The sequence below is a fragment of the Lagopus leucura genome, unplaced genomic scaffold, assembly GCF_019238085.1.
Source record: "Lagopus leucura isolate 7727_CA_CO unplaced genomic scaffold, USGS_WTPT01 Super-Scaffold_73, whole genome shotgun sequence".
NCBI classification, from domain to species: Eukaryota; Metazoa; Chordata; class Aves; order Galliformes; family Phasianidae; genus Lagopus; species Lagopus leucura.
In genome coordinates, this window is record NW_024962252.1 from 53,821,678 (window position 1) to 53,849,074 (window position 27,397).

Here is a 27,397-nt window from a genome sequence, read left to right on the forward strand (position 1 = left end):
GGAACTACTGAGTTATTAGAATCAGATATTACTTGCAATTGATCCAAATTGGACTGATTTATATACATTCGTATCTTCTTTGTATTTATTACTTCAGAACATATTCTGTTCACAATGCTTTTTCATTAAATGGCCAAAAAACAGGTCCAAATCAGTTTAGTTGAAATAGGAAGACAGATAGATAGGGCCAAATTTTAATCTTGGCTGTACTGGTGACCTTTGTGAGATTCCTCATAAAGAGTTGACTTTTCATCCTAGAGACCCCATAGCTCTTCAGCACAATGGAAAGGAAAAATGTTGAGAGAATATGTGAGACTTTCTGAAGTAACTTCAGAGACAGAAAAGAACTGTACACATCTATTTATAAATCTGGACTGTATAGATACATGTAAATATAGATGTGAGAACCTGTTACCCTTCGCAACTTGGAGAAGCCTAGAGTTTGCAGTTGGGGAAATGACTGTCTATTTCTGTATGGCTGCATTTCTTACCAGAGTTCCTCAATACAGTCGAAGGGAAGAAGGGCTGAGGAAGACTCAAAATGGCCAGAAATACTTCTGTAAAGAAACTGACTGACTGAGAGAAGGATGGATGTAGGGAGGAAAAAAAAAAGAGAGCTAATGGAGGACATGTGAACATTAACAACTAGTTTGGAGCCCAGCTGGAAATTGTCAGTGTCTTAATGACATTTTGGAAATGTTTAGTCTCATGTAAGTGAGTGATTGAAATCTACACAGGTGTCTCCTCTCTTATGCCCCAGAATGATTTTCTTCAAACTCCACTTCTAGAGTAAATTTCATATTGGCTGAAAGCTAAGTAGCCTAGCACTGGAGCAGCTTGTACTATGCTGTACTACTCCTAATTCCTTACTGTTGTAACTGATGATGTTTTCCTTGGCAAAGTATAGAATACATGGATTTAATACATAAAGTACATGCATGCTCACGCATATGTCAAAACAGACTAAAAGACATCTGTTTGCTTGGCTCCATTCCCACGCATACATATGTATGTGAGTGGTTCCACTGAAGTTGCTGGGGCATTCCTGTATGTTGAGTTACTTGTGTACTTAAATACTTGGTAGGTCACGACCTTTTGCAACTCTCATGCATATATATTGATTAAGACACAGTGAGTTTATTAATTTAGTAGTTTATTTCATTAATTCAGCATTCATTTGTCATAGTAATGCAAATATGAAAAGCAAATTTGTTTTCTTAAATGCACACAATTACTAGTGGTCTGTCTTACCTTGCTCTTATTGAAATCTTGTATTAGCAGCATTTTTGTTTTGTTTAGATTAAAAACAAAAACATTCTGTTAAAATTTTTCTGTTAAAAGAAAGTAATTAATCAATTTTTACAGAGATTGCACTTTTTTTCTGAAATTTTTATGCTGCTCAATTGTATATATGATAGTCTAAAAACCCAGTTACATTACCATTGTTCTAACTAGACAATTTTTCAATATTCAAGTACTTCAGTATAATCAAGATCTAGCACCATATTTTCTCCAAGTTATGAATTTTAATTGCTGCCCTTCTTGCATTCCCTCTTTAGGCCTTGAGTTTAATCTGAAAGACTTGAGGTATTTTAATAATTAGCTTCTTAAAACATGGATAGTTCCAAATGACTTAAAAGCAAACACAGTACACAAAGGGTATTATCAAGGGCAGCTGACATCATCTTCTATGGCTCCTTCGCCTTTTTCATCACCTTGGATGAAAGATAATGTCACTGATACTCTGTTATGACACTAATCATTTTCCTTTAGCTTCCAGAAATGCAGTTCTTTGGTCATCGGTAGTGTTTTTCCTCAACATGAGGAGGAAAAAATGTCCCAAACAACTAGTCCTGCTCATCAGGTCCAGTCTGAGAAGAGCATGAGGGCTGTAAAACAGAACTACACAGCTTGCTATAGTATTTGATTGACAAAAATCCATATATAGAAAAAGAAACCTCTTGGTAGTCTATTACATATTACAAGGTTGGCCTATGAGATGCTCAGTGCACTTCTTCTGTTGGCAATTTAATCCTACACAGTTGTTAAAAGGAATGGGAATGTTAGTAATCAGGTCATAGGTGTTTTCTTAGGAAACACTGAAATACAGAAGGAAACATTCAGACTTTGGGTTAATGAATATACATGTTGAAAGGGGAGAAATAGTCAAAATAGCATGTAAATATCACTAATAATATATCCTCCCTGATTCAAACACAGGTGGCTAAGCAAGCTGGGGATCGCTGTAGATCCTCAGGCACCCAATGGAAAGAGCGAAGAAGGTATGTTTCTAGAACAGTTTTTGTGTCTAAGCAGATGATATCCTTTACAGTTTTTGATGGGCTAAATTTTTGTCAGATCTTTTCTTTAACTGTCACCTTGAGTCTGTCTGGCCACAGAGCCTATTGACACACTGACATGGTGCAGAGGAGCTTTAGAAACACTGGTGAGATAAGGTATCGCTGAAAGGAGGCCACTGATCTTTTGAGCTGTATTGACTGAGTTGAGAGTCATTAAACCTGACTTGAAATAGGAGAGCCAAAAAATATTAACAGAAGCAAAATATGACAGATGTTTTGTCACAGATGCTCCAGGATCTGTCACGAGAGAGTTTCAGAAAAGAAACCCACAGACATATTTGTGTGGATGCACCCTTGCAGAGGTACTGCTGTTACACAAAGCCACTTTTTTGCTCCCAGCAACTTGATTTTCCCCTCTGTGTCACACACTGTAACTCTTTGAGATGCTTTTTAGTGTATCAGAAACAGCTGTTACCAAGGGCTCCTCAAGAACACATCATTCACAGAGCCTTAGAATTTGATATGGGCTGACTGTAGCCATTCTCAGTCCTTGATGCTAAGATGTTCCAGCACGTAGTTTCACTAAACAAAACTACAGCCTTGCTGTTAAAAATCCTATGATTCTCCAAGCAGTACTGAGAGAAAGTTTCATTTTGTTAACATCTTAGAAACTTCTCTCCAGTGTATAAAATCTTTTTCTCTCACAACTTTTTTCCCCTCACATTATGGTTATTATAACCCTGAAATTACATGCATGCCACCAATAATTAAATTAGAAGATACAGTAATTACATCTGATTGGATAATATTATGGGTCTGAATGGCTAGTGTGTGCTGGGAGATTTCACAGAGGGAAGTTATCTTTTTCAGTGGTTGCAGCCAGGCCCTGGGAATAGAATGCCTAACTTGTGACCTCTCCTTCTTGTGTGTGTCTCATTTTATCAAATTAGCACTTCATGTAATCCACTGTTAAAAAGTAGCTGAGAAGTGCTGGAAGACACCTCCCTCTGATACACATGCAATTGAAAACTATGACTGCCCCTTTGCCACCTCTCAAGAGATTTTGGGTCTGTCAGCTTGGTGGTTTTCTTTCTTTCTTTCTTTCTTTTTTTTTTTTTTGTTTTAATGGTATGCATGGTCTGAGAGTACTGTGTCTACTTCTATTGCTAGCTCTGAAACTGTACCACTGTGCCACGTGGTATGTCAAATTACCCTCTGGTGACAAAGGTCTCCTGAAGGTGTCTTATGGTTTCCAAAGCATCATGTGAGCAATCTATTTTTTCCAGAATTGTAGCCAAAACTCCAGTGCTGGTTGCCAGCTCCAGGAGAATTTACTAGTTACAGAGAATAAGAGACAGCATCTGCTACATGCAACAGGTCTCTGCAAGTTCTGTCACAGACTGTGTAGCATTTCATTTAAAGGCTGTGAAGGGACGAAAAAAGAACCACTTCTTAGTGGTAAAGCTATCTGGAGCAGCGACACCTAGTGTTGTCATCTATAGCAAGTTTATTTAAAAAATAATAGAAGAAAATGTTGCTATGAAGCAGCAGAGCATTATCAAGAGTGGGTTAATTTTCAGCATAGGAGGCACTAACATCTTATAGACCACAACATTTTGCTTGGGGAACTTTGATGAGCAACTGTGAGGAATAAATGAGTTTTGGTTTAACACTTTATATTTGCTTATTTTCCATGTCTGCCTCAGAATGCTATAGTGAAAGTGAACATGATGACCCAGAAATAACAGACACACTGCCTCCCTCATATGTGGCCCAGCCACCACCTCCTCAGTTAGTAAGTATTACCATAATTAGGTTTTACTTGCTCAATGGTTGAAACAAATCATTCTCCAGGTGGTGAGCTACCAGTTAGACTGGAGACTTTCTCGCTGTGCGCCTGTGAGATATGGATGCACTGTTTCCTCTCACCTCTGCCCAGTGATTTTTCATGCAAGCACTGTAGCCCATGCTGCTCAGCGCCTCACACTGACAAGAATACCTCCTTCAAGGGAAAGCATATTCACTCTGTTTGAGAATGGAAGGTGTTACTGTGCTTCATAAGTGTGTTGTGTCTTTATGAGGTTTTTAACATGCAACTGTAACCTAGTCTTCACAATATTTATATTTCTTCATTCAATCCGAAATCTTTTGTTTGGTGATGTTGGTAGCATTATACAACAGATTTATGTATTCGACTGAGCTGTTCTTTAGAAGACTGAATTTGAAAATGCTTTTGTGGCAAAGAGGAGAGGTAAAAGGCAAGAGGTGTTTTCTAACAGGGATTATGTCAGTTCTTTCCTTTTATGACTCTGAAAAAGACATTAGAAAAAAGAAAATAATTATACTCCCAAAATCTATGTTGTCCTTCTACCTCATTGTGGAGCATGTCCAGAATATTCACTACCACCTCGCTTTTTTACAGAAATTGGAATAAATAGCATGAACCCTCGTGTGTGTAATCAAGTGCTTCTCCTATTTATAAGCCAGTTCTTGATCTGTTAGTCTAGCCTTACTATTGATGTTCTTCACAGTGATCTCATTTCTTCTCATATGAAGGTACTTGTTCAAGGTACAAGGTTTAACTAATTCTGCATTAGGACATGAGTAATTCAGTTTGGGAGGGTAATACAGCTGAAATGAAGAATCCTGACTTCAAGCCTTTCACTCTCCCAGCTGAAAGTTAAATCTAGGCATGTTCAGTAATATACTTGTTACCAAATAATCTTCTTGATCAGAATCTGTGATTCTGTGATTATTGCATCTCATGGATGAATAAAAAATGTAGTAGCTACCCTGTTGGTGTAGTAGAGGTTCTTGCAATGGTACTTTAAAATGACATCCATTGGTTTGGTGGTCATGTAGGCAGTGAAGAAAGAGAAAATCTGAAAAACATAGATGAGCTGGAGAAGCTTGCATGAACACGGTCAATTTTTAGATAGCTAACATTAAGCTTGGTCTCTGTGTTGTATTGTCATCTATTTGCCCCGTCTGTTTCTGTCAGATAAGTCAGTCTTCACTTCCTCTCCTTAAACAGTTGTGCTTCATGAATCACTGTAAAACAGTTCACCTGGCACTCAGAGGATGCTCTATATAATAGGATTCTTTATTGCCCGTATTAACTGAAAGTTAAATGTGGCCAAGTGGCTATAAATATTGGAGAATACAGGAAACTTGACAATATATCTCCAAGAGTTATTCTGGGCTGAAGGCCGATAATGAAGCATCTTGAAATTTATACCTCAATGGATCGGCTTCAGGAGACAGTAAATGACTTTCCCATCTGCTCACCTCGGAGTGAACACAGGCATCTTTCCAGATGATGAGTTTTAAGCAGGTGCTATTTTTCAGTTTGCTGTTTTTCTGGCTTCCTGCTACTTCTCAGCCTGTAGCTGCAGAGGTGATCTCTGGTTGCCTTCCTTCTGTATGCTTCTCTTAAGAGCTGCCTTCAACGTTTTAGCATGGAACATGTGGGAGGCAGGCAACAGTGCAGGTGCTTGAGGGGTGTTGTTTCCTCCACCCTTCCTCTTGAAGGTCATCTTCTAGTCAAGGTCTAGAAGGTCATAGTACAGTAACTATGTCTAGCTGCTGATTTCCCTTTTCCCCACTCCTGTGGATGAATGTTGGTATCTCCAATCAGTCAAATTTTCACCCCAAGGAATGGAAACTGGAAAGAGCTCCAGCTGCCACTGCTCTGCTCTATGCTCTGGCAGCAATTTGCAACTGGCAAACACATCTATGCTGGAAACTCAGACTGGAAATATCTTTTCTTTTTTTTTTTTTTTTATAAGTTATAATTCTGTCTTCCAAATGCCAAAGGCATTTTGCAAAATAGGAACTAGGAGCTATGGACATTTTGGAAAATTAAATGTATGATGTCTGAAGTAGGAGGGCATCCAAGCTTCTTGAGATCCACTCCGGCTTGGAAACTGTTAGTCTGGAACAGCCATCCAGGTGCAGATTCTGTTACATTACGTTTTAGAGCAGTAAACACTTTGCACTTCCTGAAAAAAACTTCAGCTGCTGTTAGTTCTCTGCGATAAAACAGTTTTGAAACTTTAAAAGCAAAAGTAGTGATTATAAGCTTTCTAGTTTTATGTGTTTTTGCAGGTTTTGTAGGGAAAGAAAAAAGCAAGGGAAGAACAAATACACTTAAACATCTGTAGGACAAGAGCTTAACTGATCATCTGTGTTAATTTCTCTGCATGAGAATGGCTCAAAAATCAGCAGCTCAATTGAGTAAATAGATTGCAGCAACTCCAAAATAGCTGCTGAGGTGTTTCATGGTGATAATTTTTTTCTCTAAATAAATACCTAGAGACACACTGATCTGCAGTGGAATCCTTATGATCTGCCAGCTTAGGCATCTGCTTTTGAAAGTGTCTCCATATATAGTTTTTATTATTACATGTATGATTACAAAACTTCCAAAGGAATGACTCTGTCACTCACGTAAACATTTGTCATGCCAAGAAAAACATGTATACATAATGTGTTGAAAAAGGGAAATATGTTGTGGTAGTCTGTTTTATTCTTTCACAGTTTTTTTTTTATTTAACAAAAAATGAAAATGAAAACAAAAATATGTAATAGAAACAAGAAATTCCATTCATTGAGGCAGTTTTCATTTCAGCATCACTTTCTTTTTCTTCTAATGTAAGAATGCCAGTAAAATTAGAGGTGAGATCTAACATCTTGCTCTTAAGACTTTAAATAAGTGAAATTAGACAGACTATCAACACCGTATGAACAACGGCTTTTAATTTTTGGTCTATTTGACTGTATGAACGCTATGCGGTGCTCAGAGACATGATTAAGCAGTGGGTTGTTAGGGTAGTATGGTTAGGTTGTGGCTGGATTTGATGATCTTTAAGGTCTTTTCCAACTGAACAATTCTATGATTCAACAATTTGTTTTTTCAGTATGAACTCCTGGATAGATGAACAGGTCACTTGTGCTCACATGGGCATCTTGAACTACATCATGCGTAGATCAAAAAGATGCCTTCTTGCCCACTGCTTTAGAGTGAGTATGTGAAGAATTCCTTTTTAAAATCAAACATGCAACTAAAACACAGTGTCACACTTATTGTAATAGGGATATAAATAAGATGTAGTCCTGCAGAGTTTACAACAGTCTGGAAGAATAACTTTGAATATTTAGAGAAATAAAGAATGTGCTACAAACAAATGGTGAGCCACAGTCATCTCATCTTATGAAGTGATTAATAGCTACTTGAGACTACTAGACTAGAAACTCAGGGAAATGCACTCACATTTCTTAATGTAGAAAGGAATTAGTATACCTTACAGCAACAAATGAATTACAGAAGCTTTTATAGCATAATCCAAAAAAAAATCCCTCTTGGTTTATTTTATATGAATACATTTTATTTCTAATTTACCAGTGAATTATTGATAGATATTCCAGCCTTGCTCCTTTATTGTGTTTGCAGCTTGTTTGGGTTTCCCTAGCAACACCATTTTGCTAATTATCAGTACTTCCAGTTTAGTTATCATCTATTTTAATACTTAAGGAGATTTATTCTGCATATGTGTGGCAAACATAAAACTCTCCATCAAGTTTTGTATTCTGATTCTGAGTCTGGCCAGTAGTGGATCATCTGCAGGAAATTTACTTCAGGAAATTTCTGAAGTAGCAGACAAAAAATATTTGGCTTTTGTCTTATACCTCCTCATGGTTTCCACTAAGGGTTGCAATCTGAATCTTTATTTCCTTATGCCTTCAATTATTTTATTTGTTAATAGATCATCTTCTAATTAATTTGTGCGTATATTTATGTGCTTGTCCGTGTGTTACTTATGCAATTGACTATCTTGGCTTATATGCTAGTGGTTTTTTGTAGGTAGAAAACAGAGTAGTGTTAGTTCTTGTTGATTTTCATTAACAGATAATAGTACAAATCAGTCAATGCAAATGCATGCTGTAGAGAGAGTTGTTAGCCTGTGAGCTTTGTGAGCAAAGATATATTTGCTTGTTTGAGAAACTACGTATTTCTCAGAACTTTTTCTTCTCTAACTTTTCCTTATATGGAATCATGCATCTATTATACCCTCTCTCACTTGCTGCTCCCATAGGTTAGCTGTCTCTGTGCCCTCATTATTTGTGAGGCAGAGTGATGAGTACAGTATGAAGAACCCTAAGATGTGCTTAATTCTGATGCATCTCTAATGAAATATGGATCCGTTTTCAGATTCATTTCCTCAAATATAAATCTTGGCAAGTGAATGAGCAGCACAGATCTTGTACCATTCCAATTTCTATGCCATCTGCTCCATGACTGCCTGTTTTTTCTTTCCACCAGTACTTGTTCAGCCTTCTTGGCAAATATTTAGTCCCTAGAATGGATGGGATAAAATGGTTTTGGTTGCTGAGGTCATTTCAATTCTGCTTTAACATTTCTTGTGTTGTCTATATGTGGTTATGGCATTGGTGGATTTATTGAATACTTCAAAGTAGCTTTATGTTCTATGGTTCAATGCCTCATTTGGGGTTCTTTTGATGAGAGAAATAAAGTGAATGGAAAAACAGTGAAAATGACTATGAGACAAAAAGGATGTGTTCAACATGGTATTATTTTCTTGCTTTGTTGTTTCTAGGCCTTCAAAACTTTTTTATTTTTTATTTTATTATTTATTACTTTTTTATTTTTTTATTATTTATTTTATTATTTGTTTGGATGGATAATCAACCATATTATCACACAGATACAAACAAACTTGAAGCAAGGCAACCAACCTCTCACAACTTCAGAACCTAAGTCACAAGGAAACTAGAAATAAAAAATAAAAAAGTTTTGAAGGCCTAGAAACAACAAAGCAAGAAAATAATACCATGTTGAACACATCCTTTTTGTCTCATAGTCATTTTCACTGTTTTTCCATTCACTTTATTTCTCTCATCAAAAGAACCCCAAATGAGGCATTGAACCATAGAACATAAAGCTACTTTGAAGTATTCAATAAATCCACCAATGCCATAACCACATATAGACAACACAAGAAATGTTATAATATTATGTTAGTTTTTGGTTAGTTGTCACTTCAGTTGTATATCTATGAGGTGTAGAACCTGGAAAAAATAATAACTTGGAAAAAAATTTTTTCTTTTTTTTTTTCTTGTTTGTTTTTGGAAAGCAGGATCAACAGAAATCCTCTTTGACATCAACTCTGTCAAGCGAAGCATCTTGTTCTCTTTCCTCTCCTGAAAGCACTTTCAATTCCCAAGAATCATCATCTTCCTTAACGTCCAAAGTGGTTTATTCTGAGAGGCAGTCTCTGCTTGACTTCGTTAACAACTCTGCCATGGAAGAGAGTGATCAGCCTTTAACTTTCTGTGTACAGATTCAATCTGATGAGCAGACAGAAGTAGACTGTGGAGAAAAAGCAGAAAGTCAGATCTGTCCTGGTGGTGGACCTGAAAACACTTTCTTAGGTCTGGATGCACATTGCCTAACTGTGCCAGATGCAGCAGGACAGATAACACTCGCCAAAGGTGAGATAATGAGAGTTTTGTCTGGGATTTTCCCATAACTTCCTTTCCTCTCTCTTTCATCATATTTCTGTTGAAGAGTTTTAAAATGGCATGGTTTTTTTTTTTTTTTTTTTTTTTTTTTTTTACGACAAATATTTGGTTTATTGTGCCTTAAATATACAACTCACTATTGAATTGGTAAGTATATTTAGAATTTTTCTCAAATTTTATATATAGGTTAAGATCATAGCCTCTGTATAAAATCCTAATGTGTTTTTACTAACTTCATCTGTTTCAGGATAGCTGTCGTTTATTAATTAGAGTTGAATCCAAGTGTTAAGAAAGTTTCATGACATAAAGGTGGAATCACAGTATATGCAGTGCCACAAAACTGAACTCTGAGAAAAACACTGTCTGTAAGAAGTGATAAATGAGAAGTTAGATCACCTTACCTATAAAAATGTCAACAGTTGTGTTCACTTCCGCTATGTATGCATTATTCATTTCATTGAACTTCATTGTAAACAAGAGAAAACAAGTGCAGTCCTGAATCAGAAAGTCCTTAAAGGCTGGATTTTGTTTAAGAGTGTGAGTATCTCCATAGGTATCTTCTACTGAAATATACTGTTAAACAAACAAACAAAAAAACGCGGTACAGTAACAAAATTTGCTTGTTGTTAGTATTAACACAGTCATAGCAAGACTGTATATCTTGCCTTTTGAACAAAGCTTCTCTCCATGCTTAAAGAACTGTTGAAGTTTAAAAGGTATTTCTTGCATACATCATACTGAAAATGAGAAGATTCTCAGTCCATTACCTATGTTCACCTATCTTTGTAGGTGAACAGAAAGCAAGGAGCTGAATCACTTAAAGTAGTGTAAGGCACATCAGTTACATTGTCACTTTCAATTGTTTTACAATTATCAACAGTTAGCACACCTTTGTTTTGTTATATGATTTTACGAAATAAAACAAAACAAAGCAAAAAAAAAAAAAAAAAAGAAAATAACCCACCAAGATATTGAAAATTGATCTAAGTAGAAGCTTCAGACAAAGTGAAAATTAATGTCAGAGTATTTTGCACTCAGCTTAATTATGAAGCTGCCCTGCTAGAGTTTTCTGAAGCAATGAAAGTCAGTAAGAATTAAAACTGAGAGTGAGTAAATGTCTTATTTCAATGATGTTGAAGAAAATAAATGTTTTAGAAGAGTTCCTGAGAAATCTGATTACAAATTTTTCTGTCTTGGCATTGAAAGTAGTGAAAAGGCTGTACATTGGACCCTAAAAAGATCTGTGACAAGTATATAGCACATGTTCTGTAATTTGAATATTAGGGTTAAATCTGACCAATTAATCTCTTTGGAAAATATTCTTAGAATGGACCAAGAGACACACTGCTTGTGTGTGTGTCTCAGGTTATATGTGTACACAGGAGTTCATATTTGATTGCATTCAGGTGGACTGTTGGATTGTAAGCCGTAGAGAGTATGGTGGCTTCTCGATCCCACTGAGAAAGATTCAGTGGTTGCTTTTTAGTAGTATAAACTTCAGCCTTTGCTCAGAATATGATACTCTGATATTGTCAATGTTTCTGCAGTAATGCTCAGGCTAAAGCTTTCTATCATAACTGTAAGGGTGACAGGTAGTTTTATGGATGCTGACAGATTTAGTGAGATGCAATCGTAATCATTTAAAGAAGAATTTTATAGGTTTGTATGATGATGTAGTAAATGTAAATCAAGGCATATTTTGGTATGTTTCTGCCATTTGCAAGATAGTTTAATTGTTCCAAAAATATTCTTGGGGAAACAAATTCATTCACTGTTCACTGGTAAGCCAGCCCTGACTGCAGAACACATCAGTTTTAACCATGCTGCTTATCTGTGATAGAATTACAGAAATAGATGATTTTAGTGAGACAGTCACTATAGAAACTGTATAACCTCATAAGTTACTATCTGCATGATAACTGTTGTTGAGCAAGTAAGATGTATACCATACATTTGTTATTCTTTATCACTCTGCATAGTATGAGAAGATGGAGAATGTTGGTAATGTTTTTTTCTTGTAATGGATGCTGAAATACTAAATGAAGTAATTTGTAAGGAGATTACTTAAGCTATTTCAATTTGAGATTGAGGTGAAAAAAGGATTAATTAAAGTAGCAATTCAATTCCAAATGGAAATTATCAAAAAGAACCCATAATTCTCTATCTGTGGCTTATACCTCAAGAATTTCCCTCTGCAGCTAGTTGATAAGGACATGCACAAATACTGTGAGATAATTTCAAGTTGGGGGATATCTATCTGCAAAACCTCATGATTTACAGTAACTACCAAGAACACCACTGTTATCTGATGTGGAACAAGAGGGCATACTTTGGTGATTTGCCAGTGTAGTACATCTTATTTACTTTTCAGTGCTTCTGAACAGTATGTTGTTTGCAGCTCTTCGTGTTTCAGTGTAATGCGATTACACCCAGAAGGAGCAGGGTACACCTTGCACTGGTGCATGTTCTTAAAGTGCATGTCCCCTGGACGTATCAGAACAATCCTACGGTCTCTGAACTCTCTGCCCGCAGAGCTTTTGCATGTATATACACTTTCCTTTTCCTTGTAAAAATAGAAAATCTCCTGTCATGCACTCTGCTTTGCAGCAGCCATGCTCTGCTTAGAAAAATCCCATGAGGAGCTGTTAGCTGTAGCTGTTAGCAGCCAAGACCTAGGGGAGAAGTTTTCCAAGAACCAAAGAGCGTTTTTCCTGGCAAAAGTCAGGCATGGAAGTTGATAGGAGAAAAGTTGTTACCTTGAAAGAAGAAAGAATAGCTGTGCCTCAGTGGGAAGAACTTTTCATGTAAATACAAGTAAAGTAAGGAGGGAGATGACTGTCTCTAACTACTCTGCTCTTGTAAGGCCCCATCTGGAGTACTGTGTCCAGGTCTGGAGCCCCCAGTACAAGAAAGACAGGGAGCTGTTGGAGTGGGTCCAGAGGAGAGCCACAAAGATGATCAGGGGACTGGAGCACCTCCCCTATGAAGACAGGCTGAGGGAGATGGAGTTGTTCAGCCTGGAGAAAAGAAGGCTGCGGGGTGACCTCATTACAGCCTCTCAGTACTTAAAGGGAGCCTACAAACAGGAGGGGAATCAACTCTTTGAAAGGGTTGATAGCTGCAGACAAGGGGAAATGTTTTTAAGTTGAGGGAGGGAAGATTTAGGTTGGATGTCAGGGGGAAATTCTTTACAGAGAGAGTGGTGATGTGCTGGAACAGGCTGCCCAGAGAGGTTGTGGATGCCTCGTCCCTGGAGGTGTTTAAGGCAGATTGGATGGGGCCCTGGGCAGCCTGGGTTAGTATTAAATGGGGAGGTTGGTGGCCCTGCATGTGCTGAGGGGGTTGGAGATTCATGATCCTCGAAGTCCCTTCCAACCCTGGCCATTCTGTGGTTCTGTGAGAAAGGAACCTGTAGTGGTAAAATAGACAGAGATTTCTCAAAGAGGAAAATGGGTGAAACCCTGTAAAGGAAGCAACAGGTTCAGCTAAGTGATTATAGGCTTTTTTTTTCTTTCTCTCAGTGAAAATCATTTAGGGAGATCTGCTGAGCAATTGTACACATCTTGAATGAGGAGATGTACCAAATAATATTTGAAGAAACTTTCCAGCAGCTCTCAGTGTTATGAGCAGTCTCAGACTTATTGCTCAGCTCTGATTACTGGGCAGAGGTTACATACCAGAGAGTGGCACAAAAGTATAGAAAAAAAGGATTGTATTTCCATTTACTTAATGGGAATAATTTAATACTTCAGTGTTACAGCCTTTTACATGAACAGTGATAGAGGATTCAGTGCTGACACAAAGAAGTTGACGGGTAAACAAGAAACAGTAAAGAATACAAACAAATATGTGACTACGTGCTCTGTGTACAGAAGCTGTTCTTGCCCCATCCGGGATGGCTAGACACACTGCAGCCAAACTCCATCTTTTGTGTTTCTTCTGGCAACCATTGGAACAGAAAGTATCAGACCATGACACAGCACCACCACTACCATCAAAAACAATGATAACAAAAGGAAGCTGTAGAAATTGAGAGGTCAACAGGAATGTGTGTTTTTATTTATTTGGGTATCTTCCACTGTAGCAATAACATCCTTCTTCCTTGTGGTTCCTGAGGGTTTTATAATCACCATCACATGATCTTAATGCATCTTGGCAAGAAAATTTTACGGTACCACCTCTGGTTTATTTATTTCACTCTGGCTCATTCATAATAGCTGGCGAAAGAGCTGATGTGCACTGATATTTTGGGAAACCTGGGAAGCTTCTTGAAAACAATTTGAATTTTATGTGGATTGTTTTTGCGAGAAGGAGTTGGTTACATAGAAACTAGATGTGGTCAATTCCTTCTTTTCTCAGAACTTACATCCTTTTCCCCTCTTGAGTCTGCCTGTGCCAGTAATAGCCACAACAGATCTTCTGGTGTACTCTGGCCTCTTTGTTCCTTCTGCATAAGTTATAGTAAATGCTGTATTGTGGCTGAGACTATCCAACAGGCACGCCTATATTGCGCTGCGTGGAAGAACAGCTGTATTTGAATGATCATTTTGCTTCAGATTAAAAACACTTTAGGAATCACAGTGAAAATTATGCTGTTACATTTTCTGACCTTGAAAATAGAGATACTTATTTGTGCTGTTTCCAGTTTAGAAGAGTTTGGAGTCTGTTAAAAATGTCACCCCTCTCTGCTGAACTCGCTGTATTGTTGTAATCAAAAGCTCTCAGTGTTAATGTAATTTTCCCATTACTGCTCCCACTCTCTCATGTCTCTTGGTTTTATAGTTCTGCATTAGCCAATGAGGAGTTGGTCAAAGACAGATCCTTTTAATTTGTGTATTTCCTGGTCTGTAGCTCTTTCAGAAATGTGATTTCCCTAACATGTCATTTCCCTTTGGAAAGACTACTAATATGGAGAATGGATAGGGAGTATACTGGGGATTGGTAAGGGCATAAGTGGGTTGTAATGCTTTCATCTCCTCTCTCCAGCCTGAGTTTATACAGTGCTCTTGGTATCAAATGTTCTGGCAGATTCAGGAACAGGAGAGTTGGCACAGCCACAAGAAGCTTGTAAGTATAGCAAAGACAGGAGAAAGAAGAAGATTTTTTTTCCTGGGATTAATGCACAGCTGGAGAGCTATGACATCCCAGTTAGAGAATGGAAGAATAAGTACTTAAATTTCTGGGGTTCAGATTAGAGTTAGTAATATATATTCTGTTGGGGATGATTTTCAATACAAAATATTCTTCATGCAAATCATTGCCAATTTCTATTTCTTCACCACTGGGAAGCAATCAGCTTGATTTTTCACAGCTGCTGCCTGAAAACTTCTGGATAATTTCACTTTTTTGGGCTTAAATAGTCTTATATCTGAAAGTTTTCAGACAGGCTCCTGCGTTACTGCTGCAGAGTGGGGAGTCTCTATACTGTAATATCGCCCACCTGTGGCAAGTTGACTGACATGGATGCAGAAGCTGAAAGTTGAGGCATGCAAAACGGATGTGCTGTGCCTCTGGCAACATGCTCTTGTCTGTGGTATCTCCTGTTAGGTAGAGGAAAATTCCAAATTGGTGAAAATTCCTTTGTGGCTTTGAGCCACAAGATGTGTTTTACTCCTCTTGAAATGGAGTTCGTAAGAAGTTCTGGCCAGCCTGAAATCTCACTTCATTTTCATTGTCTCAGCATAAACAGACTGTTTCCCTGCAATGTTAAAATACCTCAGCGCAGGACTTTACTTTTTTGGGGTCACTCCTGGTTCCTTTCCACTTTCCCGACTATGGAGTTCAACAAAGTTAAGAGAGCTGCATCATAGAATTCCTCAGGTTGGAAAAGACCTTAAAGATCATTGAGTCCAACCACAACTTAACCATACTACCCTAACACTAACAGTCTTCCACTAAATCATGTCCCTGAGCACCACATCCAAACAGCTTTTAAACACATCCAGGGATGGTGACTCAACCACCTCCCTGGGAAGCCTATTCCAGTGCTTAACAACCCTTTCTGTAAGAAAGTTTTTCCTGATATCCAACCTAAACTTACCCTGGCACAATTTGAGGCCATTTCCCCTTGTCTTGTCACCAGTGAGAAGAGACCAATCCCACTCTTGCTGTGAGCACCTTTCAGATACTTGGAGAAAGCAATAAGGTCTCCCCTCAGCCTCCTTTCCCCCAGACTAAACAGTCCCAGTTCCTTCAGTCTGTCCTTGTAGGGCATATTCTCCAAGTCCTTCACAAGCCTTACTGCCCTTCTTTGGACCTGCTCCAGCACCTCATTTCAGAGCAGTACTAGTGAGGACCAACTTGCCCATTTAATTAAGACTGCTCTGAAAGTAATGCCTCCAATCTTATTATGTTGGCCCATCACATCAGAGGCAGATGGTATGGCAGTAGTGGTTGAACCTTCCAGCCAATATTCCATTAAATTTTGTTGCCATGGAACAGATGGCAGCGGAGGGACACTATGACAGAGTGGTATCTGCCATGGAAGTGCATATGAAGCAAAGATGTGGAACTGAACTCCTCCATGAGGAAAAAAAATTGACAGCTATTGACATCCACTGACATTACTGAACATTTCTGGAGATAGAACAGTGGATGTGAGCACTGTGGGGGATGTGGGGCAGTGAGTGTTGTGTTTCACTAATGGTGTCAGTAAGGTGAAAGACTAGCCACGTTCCAGACAGCCATTAAGATTTTTGTAAGCATGGCATACCAGCTCTTGTACATTCCTGGTAAAAATGTTAGTGGTGGTGGTAGTGTCAAGAAACAGTGTTTTGTAGCTGAGAATTAATCAAATAGTGCAATTGTGCTCTTTGTATCTGTTGTTGTTTCCATGGAAATAAACAGGAAGAATTACTTTCACAGCAACATAAGTTTTTGTTTAACAGACTATATATATCCATCATCATAAATCTTATGAGATTAATAAAACTCAGCAAAGGGGCAGCTCATTTTTTTTTTTTTTTTTTTTTTTTTTTTTGGGAGCCTGACACACAAATCTGTTTTTACACTGATGCCCGAGCTTGAGTGCTATGTGCTTTTTGCATGAATTTTCACTTTGTGATGGAAAGCAAATATTTTGTAACAATTCAATAGTAGGTCTAGACAGGCCAGATTTTATAGGAGTCTGAATCACTTATGACTAGAAATACAAACCAGGTACAGGAATGCCTGAGCTTTCTCTTAGACTTGCTGATGGACAGGTTAGGGGTCTGTTCTGAGATGCAGAAGGAAATAAGCAACACAGAATTCTGAGCAAGTGTGTTGTGAATGTCTGAATCCAGAGAAAAAAATCCCAGTCCATGTTAAACCTCGAGTCACATTACCTTATTTCTGTTATCAAGCATTAATTTTATTTCAGGTGTTTTGTGGGACAATCTATGGGTAGCGCGTTGCTAAGTTTCCTTCCATTAAGAGGCTTGTAAAGTACTGCACTGCACAGTTCTAGGATTAAGAAGAAATATGATTTTTTTGTTGTTTTTAATCACTGATCATTCTATTGATTTTGTTAATTGATTGCTAGACATAATGCCTCTCTTCTTTCTCCATTAGCCCTTGCCCCTAAAATTCACACCACGAAACTAGTACACTCACTAATGGCTTCAAACCTGTGAAACATGGGTGTTTGTTTTCTGAATTTAGCTCAGGGGAACTCAGGGCAGCGGAGTTAAATTTGTGTCAGTCTGGCCTCAGTTTATTGGCAGATGTACTCTTTGTCAATGCAACAGTATCTTCTTTACAAAAGCAGTTTTAAGATACTGTTTTGTTATTCTTCACTTGTTACAGAAGAAGCTTTCTACCCACCAGTATAAATGAAGGTGGAGACCAAAGCTTTGTATGGCTCACACCCGGTTCCACTCTGCCTGTAGATTTCACTCACCCTTTTTTTCCAGCTGTTTCCTGAAATTCTGTTTGGCTTCACTGTCATTCCTTTAATCCACACTTTATCTGAAGAATTCAGAGTTTCCTCTCCCTCCGAAATTACCTGATTCCTTCTGGGAATGGGAGTAGTGGAAGAATAAGTAATAGGAGAGGAGTTTGAGGCTGCAAACTTGTAAAATACAGGAGCTAAGTGCACAGTACTGATCATATGCATGATCAGGGAGCCTTCTGCTAGGTTCTTCTTACACTAGTTCCTGCTTCTTTTTCTGTGCTGAGTGTCCTGTCCTCCTTACCTTCACCCACAAATGCACAGAAGATATAAGAGTACTTAACCTCTACTGTCAGTACCTGACAGAAGAAACATATTCAGAGAGGTGTTTTCTCATGGCTGCTGCTTTGTAACATTTTTAAGGTTAGCACTGTGAGTTAGACTCAAAAAATAAATGGAACACTGACTTTGTATTTGTCTGGTCAATAAATTATTTTCTGTTGGTATGCTCTTGGATATCTGATAAAGAACAGCTTACATTTGCAAATGATACGGTGTGCAGTCTTGATGGGTGAGGTCTGCAACATGACTGAGCCAGTGCTGTGCAGGAACTGGCTAATGGAACAAACAGCTGCTTCATCCCAAGTAAGAAAGCAGGAAGCTAGTTATAATTACGAGCCTCATGGCATGAGCCAACAGTTTTCAGGAAATACTACTGCAGTGTATTATGCCTTACACTTTTTTTTTTTTTTTTTTTTTTTTTTTTTTCCTATTTCCCACAGCTTGTTAAATATACAACAGTTCTCTTTTTCCTCTCTCTGCACTGTACCAGTGATGGAAGCTATATTTAGTCCTTGTCAAATTACAGCAGCCTTTTTAGAATCACAAAGTGGTGAAAAAAAGGCCAGCAACAGAGTGAAGGCAAATATTTGTAGCATGTCATAAACCTTTCTTGTAACCTAAATATTTAGAAAAGAGAGGAATGTAGGAGGATGCTGTACTTCTTAAAATATGGAAAAGATAAGGAGCAGACTCCTTTCTGAGTGCACTGGAAGCTGGAGAAGTCTTTTTGCTGCAATAGGAGGGAGCACATTTTCCTTATGTTTGCTGACTAAGGATGCTTTAGAAAAGTCAATGTTTAACTTTCAATTAAAAGAAAAAACATGCTGCCAGTTCAGCTGGCACATGGAGGGCTGCATTTAAGAAGAACTGAAACCACTGTCTCCAGTGTAATAAACATGAAAATCATCCCAGTGGCTCTTGAGGTACTCACTGGCATCCTGAGAACACCAATGACATTAAGATTTTCCTTTAGCAAATATTGGAATAGAAAAAACTTCAATGTGCTCTGAGGAAGAAGTGGTACAGCTTTTTGCTGAAAATGGCCTTCTGTCAAAAGCCTCAGTCAGTGCTTGGCACATTTTGAGCTCCTGCTTGTTCATTCTAAAGTTGTTTTATTCTGAAAAAAGGTCTTTGCTTCATTTTGTTAAATCTTATTTTATCCTGTTCTATTCTCAGCTGCTTGCTAACTTTTCCTTTTGTGTCCTGTCTGACATGGAATATGATGCTGCAGCTTCAAAACTGTCAAAGCAATTGAGCGAGGGGTAATTAAGGCTTTACTCTGAGGCACCACAAGCAAATTTTGTGCTGTGCACTGTGAAGCTTGAGATTTAGGCATTAGGTGACCCAAGGTGTCCTGTTTTAATCTGTTTCCTAGGTATCTTCTCTTGTAGCCTCTGACGTATTTCTGTGTTTCACTTCTTTGCTGTGTTTTCAATAATTATCAATACCTGACAAGAAGTTGGTGTACCAAACAGAATCTGGCATGTATATTGTTAGCTAGAAGTGTGCTTAACTGTGTGCAGCATGAAAGGGAAAGGTAAATCGGTGTAGATGCTATCAAATTAGCTTGCTATTTGAGTGTAGCACTACTGACAGTTATTCAAAGTCTGTGGTGTGTATAGAGCATTAAAGAAACACTTGAACAGTGAAAACATATGCTCATATCTGTATGAATCATAACCTGATTGTTAAAAACATTTGAGTTTGGCTGTATGTCATTCTCATCTGCATGATTACCCTTAGAACTGCCCTTGGTTTTGATTATAGTACCATTACTTTTTGACTTGGCTGAGTCTTTCTAATTGCTGAACATAATGTTTCTGTTATCTGCTGCCATATTCATATTCTCATACACAATTTATTTTTTACTTTGCAGATCATGAAAAATGTGATGATGATGAGATGGAGAGACTTTACAAGTCATTAGAACAAGCAAGTCTGTCTCCCATTGGTGATCGCCGGCTGTCAACCAAGAAGGAGCTTAGGAAGTCATTTATCAAACGCAGCAAAAACCCCTCCATTAATGAGAAACTCCACAAAATTCGAATGCTGAACAGCACACTAAAGGTGAGATTACAGATTGAGCCAAGGAAAAGCCTGAGAGAAAGAAATAGTTTGGCCGAGAAAAGAATAAAGCCAAACTCTAATTACAGACTAACTTTAAGCTCCAGAGAGTTTGTTAAGTTTCTGAAATTGTTTTCTCTTTTAGTCAGAATTGTGGTCTGTGTTTTGTTGTTAAACTTGATCTGGGAGCGGAGGCAATAGTTCAGAAGGGACCTTTTTGTATAAATTCCAGCCCATTTGGAGAATTTAATAAAGAACATCTCTCTTAGTTAGCTGGGAAACCTGCAAGCTCAGCTGAATGCCATAAACAAGGGAGCCTTAAAAAAGGAAGAGCAGAAAAAGTACCTTGATGATGGACACAAAAATGACCATGAGCCAGAAAAGATTTCTTTGTGATTACTGGGGAATGTACAGGATGTGCCAAAGCCTTTGTAAAGACCTCCTATAACAAATATATTTAATAACAAAAGCATCCTGCTTTTATGTTGCAAGCGTACTGTGGACTGAAGGGGTGGAGGGATTAGGGGAACATTCCATGAAAAGGCCAGTAAATTTGTCTGGAATATGAAGATTTATGAGACTGCTTACCCAGTATCATTTTGAATGCCATGGGAATTCAAAACCTGCTTATGAATGGTATTCAATCAAACAGAAAGCATAGCTGTAACATTTAAGTTCTAAAGAGAAAGAATAAATGCCAAATAAGGGCTTTGCTAGAAATAGGATTCGATTTTCATATTTTTGGTAAGAGTATTTGGCTTCAGACATAGCACCCCGAAGAAGTTCGCGTAAAAACTTCTCTGATCATCACAATCAGTGATTACTTTCAACAAGAGGCTTGGCTTTGGCAACCAGGCTTGTCTTAAACTTTCTGAAAACACAGTCTAAAAGTCAAATTGGAGTGCAGATGTCCTGCCTTTTTCAGGACTTCCAGGCTCCGTATGAGACCTAGTGAAGTTTCTCCTCAGGATAAACAAGTCTCTTATGACATGGTATAACCATATTATCCTTCTGCATCAGGAATGCAGTTCAGCTTATTATAAAACAGAAAGTTCAAAAAACACACCTATTTTATGACACAGGAAAACAAATATGGAAGCATGTATCTAAGTCTTTCCCTAATATGAACCTCCCTAATAAACATAAGAACCAGTTAGTACACAATGGAGTTGTATGCTGTGCAGTAATCTATTTTATTAGTTTGGATCTGAATGCAAACCTAGAAGCCTTTCTGTCAGACATGAGCAAGGAGAATAGCTTTACAACAATTTAACCCAGGAGTATCGTATAAACTGTCATTAGCAGTGCCTACAAACTTAGACTTGTCTAACATTTGTATTTAGTATGGAAAAATCATTTTTGGACTGTTCACAATGCATAAAATGTGTTGATTTCTTTTCTTTCTTCAAGTTAAGGGATTGGAGTATTGACAAGACAAATATAGTGCAGTGTCTGACAGACACAAACAGAGTTCTATGCACAGCAGTCATTGCCTGTCTGAAAAGAAAATGCTTGTAGTGGGAATGTGCTATATTCTTTGCATCAGTAGGATGATGTGCTTTTAAAGGCAATCATATTAACATAAAACGTGAGGCATGAGATAATTTGAAATGATCTACTGGAAATTTCAAGATCAGAGAAGCTTTGCATCTGATCCATATTTACAGTGCTTTAGACAGAAACCTCTTAGTTTTGAGGCAAAAGATTAATGCAACATTCAGTGTAATCTTAATTTTTGTCTTTTGACACAATTTTTTTAAATGACAGATAAATGTTTCTGCCATGATATATCATTAACAAGACATACTTTGGGTTGTTAAGAAGAGAAAGAAGCTGTGTGCAAATGCGTCACAATCTTAATGAATGTGGGAAAATAGATTTAGTGCTGCAGAAAAAATCTGCAGTATGGCTTTTTGCCATCATGTCTGTGCATTGTAAACACTCCTCCCTTCTTTTTCCTTATTTATTCTTTAGCTCTTAGGCTACCAGTGTATCTACACACTGATGCCAGAAGCTCTCATACAAGGATTGGTTTTGAAGATAGGACCAATGTAAACCAACAGTTTAATGATTTTTTCTACTTGAAAAGTTCAGAGGTGTTAAAATTGTTGATTAGAATAGCAGTGGGATATGGATGTGATGGCAGCCTATTGCTACAGTCAGAAAGTATTCTGAATATGTATGTGTTGACAAGGAGTTTTGAAGCCAATTGTAGGCATAGTTTTCTCAGGTATGATGAAACACTCAGCAATAGAGAAGAAAGAAATATGAAAAGAGGATAGAACTAGACTATTTTCAGAGGTACACAGTGAGAGGACAAGGGACAGTGGACATAAAAGGAATCACAGGAAGTTCCATGTGAATGTAAGTGTATTTTGGGTAACAGCACTGGCACAGGTTACCTGTATTATTGGTAGACTTTCCATCGCTGAAGTTATTCAAAAGCTGCCTGAACGTGGTTCTAGGCACCCTGCTCTGGGCAACCCTGCTTGAGTAGGAGTTGAACCAAATGATCTCTGCCAACCTCAACCATTCTGTGATTCTGTGACATCAAGTCTCTTAGCCTCCCTGTATCATGACATGACTACTCCTGTTTTTCAACTGAACCAGGGTATTCACATTATACAGTCTAGGCTGCTCCTGTCTGGAAGTAGAGGCCAGATTTGTTAAGATCCGGTGACTAATGTATTAGCACCCACATGTACACTAACTACTTAAAGGCTACACTGCCAGCATATGAACCAGTGTCTAATTTTCTCAACTTTTCGTTCATAAAGTTTTGCTAAGAATCCTATAAAAGCAAAGCAAAACAAAACAACTGCATAAAATCATAATCTCTCCTTCAACCAGGAGGAATTTTTGCTGTGGACTTGACTTCAATAACCTTGATTATAAAAATTAGAACAAGTTGCCAAGAGAATGGATCATTGTCCATCTCCCTGTGACATGGTTCTGTAATGTTCCAAGGGTGATTTGTTATGGATGGTGATCTTGACAGTGTTTATGAGAAATAACCTCTTGATCTCTTCCTAGTGTAAGGAACATGACTTGGCTACAATTAACCAGTTGTTAGAGGACCCAAAGTTGACGGCGATGAAATACAGAGAGTGGAGGAACACAAACATCATGCTAGTTCAAGACATCTATCAGCAGCAGGAGGTCCAGGATGTGTCTACAGAGAACAGTGAGGAGCAAGAGACAACTCCACTGCCTGTCACTGAAAGTGCTATATGAAGCCATGGATTGACAGTTGACTGCAAGATTTTTTTCCCCAAGAGTCTTCACATACAGACACTTTAAACTGCTGCATTGTGAGGTTGATTTTTTTGTCAAGTGTTCTTCATAAGTTAAACAGCCCCTCCTGCAAAACTTTATTTCCTTTTGTAAATTCCTCTAAATCAAAAAAAGGATGCTTGAATCTGGGTTAAGAAGAATGTTTTATGAAGCAGTGAACAAATATTTTTCCATACTAGGAGAAGTGGTAAATGTGCAATTCCTGGAAGTCACAGTGCTGTATAATATGGACTATATAAATGTCAGATCATTGGGGTTGTATTAATCATTGAACTTACTGATAAAAGAAGCTACAACAATGCCAACAATATGTAATCTTCTATCTACCTTTTGACCCTGTATGGTAACTCAAAATTTATATATTTTTTTCATCTCTACGTTCATTCACTTTGACTGCTCTACCAGTCTAAACCAAGAAAAAATGAGTAGAAATTATGCATAAATTTTTACTACACACCACTCTCAGACACCCAGTTTTGTAATGCCTAATGTTGTATGACACTGACATTTATTTATGGACCAGACCAAAGTACTGCCATTCTTCAAGAACAGAAGGTCTCTCTGTGTTTGGTTACATGTAAATCGCTCTTCAGTGAGGTAAATAATATCTCAACATATTTCAACTTCTCTTATGGATTTGGCAGAACTTCCTGGAAGGCTACTTGCTTCTTCCATGTTTTAAAGAAGCATGAGTAGATAGGGTACAAGTTCATTCCAAACTCTCAAATCAAGCAAGGTGATCAAGTCTCCAAGGCAGAAGCTAAAAACTTAAATTCCTGATTTAAGTGGAACTGAAAACATAAAGCATAGCTGCAAATGTTTTTGTAAATATATGTCATTTTATGGCTTGTATGAATGTGACTATGTACTGTATATATGTTTTATTTATATATTTATATATGCTGAATTTCCTAATGTTGATAGGATGACATGGACCAGACTCACTTAGATGAGAGTGTTTGCATGTTGACTTGAAATGCCTCTTTGTTCCAGTATAAATCACTGAAAGGGCTCTTGAATGGAGAGTACCTTGATACTTCTACTGTAACTGCTTATTCTGTTTTCAACCTAGCTTTGTGATTCAGATGAAGAAAATCTGTGTATTTTAAGGCAAGGGTTTGTTTTTTGCTTTTCCATATTCAGCATTAATGCAAGTAGGAGGAACTTTTCAGAGTTTTGAAAAGCAAGAATTAACCCACCATACTCCAAATGATGCCACTACAAGTAATGTGGGAATCTGCTCTTCTGTTTGCTATCTTGTAAAGATACTGTCATTAGTTTTTAATGGGGTTTATCTTTTAAAGCAAAATACAGCATATTCACCTGTTCTTATCAGAGATATATTTTATTGTATCTTGATCAAGAAAACAAATAGTAGTAACATGAAATATTTTCCGCCTACTAAGCAGTAATTCCAATTGTTAATGTTGCAATGTTAACAGTCAACAGATTTCCTTTGATATAGACATTACTGGAGAAGGATACTTGAGCAGATAGTAGCTGGTTGAATGCAGAGCTGCTCTCAGGATTGCATCATTGCCTCAATTATAAAAGGTTTTAGGAATGTGAGGGTCAGGAACAGTGTTGGCATAGGACTTAATGACTGGAGTTAGTTAATTTGTTGGTGGGGATTAGAAGTTAGATGATACCTGGAAGTGGGTAGCAAGGACTAAATGGGGAAGCAGGTAAAAACCTGAGGTTATTCAAAAGCTGATATTACTAGGAAACCATCGTATAAGTGATAATTTCTGACCATGCAGAAGCAAGGCGTGTAATGCAATTTCTTTTCAAAAGCATCTTCAATAGTTAGATAGTTAGATCTTATGAACAAAGACATGCTTAACTGCTCTGTTGCTGACTGCACTAGTCAGTGCCCTGCAGTTCTGCATAAATTCCTAGCCAACTCCATTTGCTAAAGTACGTCTGAATCACACTACGGAAAGAAGTAGGGAGCCTATACAACGTTTTTTCACACAGTTTATACCATGATATGCAAAACGGGTTTCTTAAATGCAGAGACAAATGTCCTCAGACTGCCTGAATTCTACTATTTTTTTTTTTTTTTTTTTTGACTTCGTTAAAATAGCCTAAAATGACTTTAAATTACTCTCTTTTCATTGGTTAGTAGGTAATTATTGTTGAGCTACTGAGTTTTTGGAAATCTCAGGATGGGTTATATCACCCTCTTAGAAAAGAGCAGAAAATTATTGATCAGGGTTACTTCTAATTCAGATATTATTTTAGAGAATTCCTGTGTGTTCAAGAAAAATATATGGGTTTTATGCAAGTGCAGTGTTCTCTTCTTTCTCTTCGGCTGCTTTTTAGACCCCAAACAAATGGAAAGCATGGGAAATAAGAAGTGAAAATGTTAATAAAATGGGATTAATTTTCTAGCATTATTAATTAATGCAACATTTCTCACCTGGATTCATCAATCAATTCATCCATTCAGCAATGTGAGAGACACAGATGGAGAAGAACAATACATGGGACAACGGCTGTAACTGGTGGACGTGACAGGGAGCCATTGTCAGCAGGAGAAGCTTGGACAACTGTTTGCTCTGCTCAGTCATATTTAGGATAACTGGTACCTGAGCATATATTTGATTGGTCTCAATTTGGAAGGACTGCATTACTGACTCATACTGTGGGGAGGTGTTACGTTTGTCTCTGGTAGCTTTTCTGGAAATCAGATCTCTTTGTTTTGAGGCTGTAGATCTCATGAGCTACCGGAGTGAGTTGAGATCACATTTCTTTGCCTAAGATAGGAAAAGTGTCGTGCTGGGTTTGAGAATTGCTTCTGCATATAATTCTGGTGATTTACTCAATACTGAGTTGCAGTGGAAACAGGAATAAATTATGTAATATAACCTCCTTTTCTGGAGATAATTTTCTTTTTGGAGGAAACGTTCATATGGGAAAAAAAAATGCTTTATGTCAGTCAGGAATGCGGGGGAAAAAAGGTGATATTTGGCTTAAAACTGTGTAGAATGTGGGAATTTTAAATCAGTTTTCACTAGAAAAAAAAAAAAAGTATAAGCATGCTGTTTCTCATATGGAAGCCTGTGAGCTTAGTTGTCTCCTACAAACTTAATATAAAAACTTGTATTTTCTGTCTCTTAAAGTATCAAGGAAATCCGTGTAAGGAAAATTCTTGAGCTGTGGTGGAAATTTCCCCTTCCTACCTCCCTATATATTTTGGTGACACAGGAGTGACTAATTGCAATGAGAGCCTTGCTAGCCTTATTTATGTAAGAAATGCCTTTCTGTTAGCAGGAAACCGAAGTGGTTTTCTTGTAGTTAAAGTGCCAGAATGGTATTTCCTGTTTCGTGTGAGACATTTTGAAGCAGCAGACATTTTAAGATGTCATTCAGCATTCCTTGAACATTTGACTTATCCTATTTTGATCTGCTCCAAGCTTCCATGTTCTTTCTTTTTCAAGAACTAGGTCCTCTACTAAATGAAATAAAAATTGAGGTGGCAAACAGGACCAAAATTCTCTCAGCTATGATCTATGAAATTCTTGTTTCTGTGCATAAGACTGACAGGAACTAACCTTGCCAAAAGCTAGGCAATCCAATATGGAAGAAAAGGTTGATAGGTGTTAAAGAGAGTACTAAATGTCTTGAAATTTGCAGTGAGTAAAGTTGCAAAATCTGTCAGCTCTGGAAAAATTATTGTTTTTCTATTTTATTTCTTTGTGGTAAAAATCTAGGGGAGTGGCTTATGAGCTGGCAGAAACTTAAAAATAGAATACGCATGTAATTCCTTGAAAGTTCATCATCCTTGATGCATTACCATGAAATGACTGATTTCATGTTACTCAGCCTTTAACACTGAAAATTCATTTCCTTGGGAAACTGTGCTAGCTACCACAGTGTCAGGGGCTTATCCATCCCATCTGGTACATATGAGGTCCATTTTGAGAATGTAAGTTTGTTGCATTTCTAAAGGGCATACTGCTTATATGATTAGATCGTACCT

The 27,397-nt window shown here is 37.7% G+C and overlaps 1 protein-coding gene across 2 annotated transcripts in view; it reads left to right on the top strand.

The window, feature by feature from the left end:
* Nucleotides 1-26,282, top strand: part of IPCEF1 (interaction protein for cytohesin exchange factors 1) — a 62,122-nt gene extending 35,840 nt beyond the window's left edge. The window contains exons 7-11 of one of the 2 annotated variants that reach the window (XM_042880170.1): nucleotides 2,221-2,282; nucleotides 4,007-4,095; nucleotides 9,455-9,812; nucleotides 19,931-20,121; nucleotides 23,152-26,282. In XM_042880170.1, coding sequence (XP_042736104.1) covers nucleotides 2,221-2,282; nucleotides 4,007-4,095; nucleotides 9,455-9,812; nucleotides 19,931-20,121; nucleotides 23,152-23,352 — 901 coding nt within the window. In that variant the 3' untranslated portion in view covers nucleotides 23,353-26,282. The remainder of the gene's footprint in view (nucleotides 1-2,220; nucleotides 2,283-4,006; nucleotides 4,096-9,454; nucleotides 9,813-19,930; nucleotides 20,122-23,151) is intronic. The other variant, XM_042880182.1, reaches the window with a different exon arrangement.
* The last annotated feature ends 1,115 nt before the right edge of the window (nucleotides 26,283-27,397 follow it).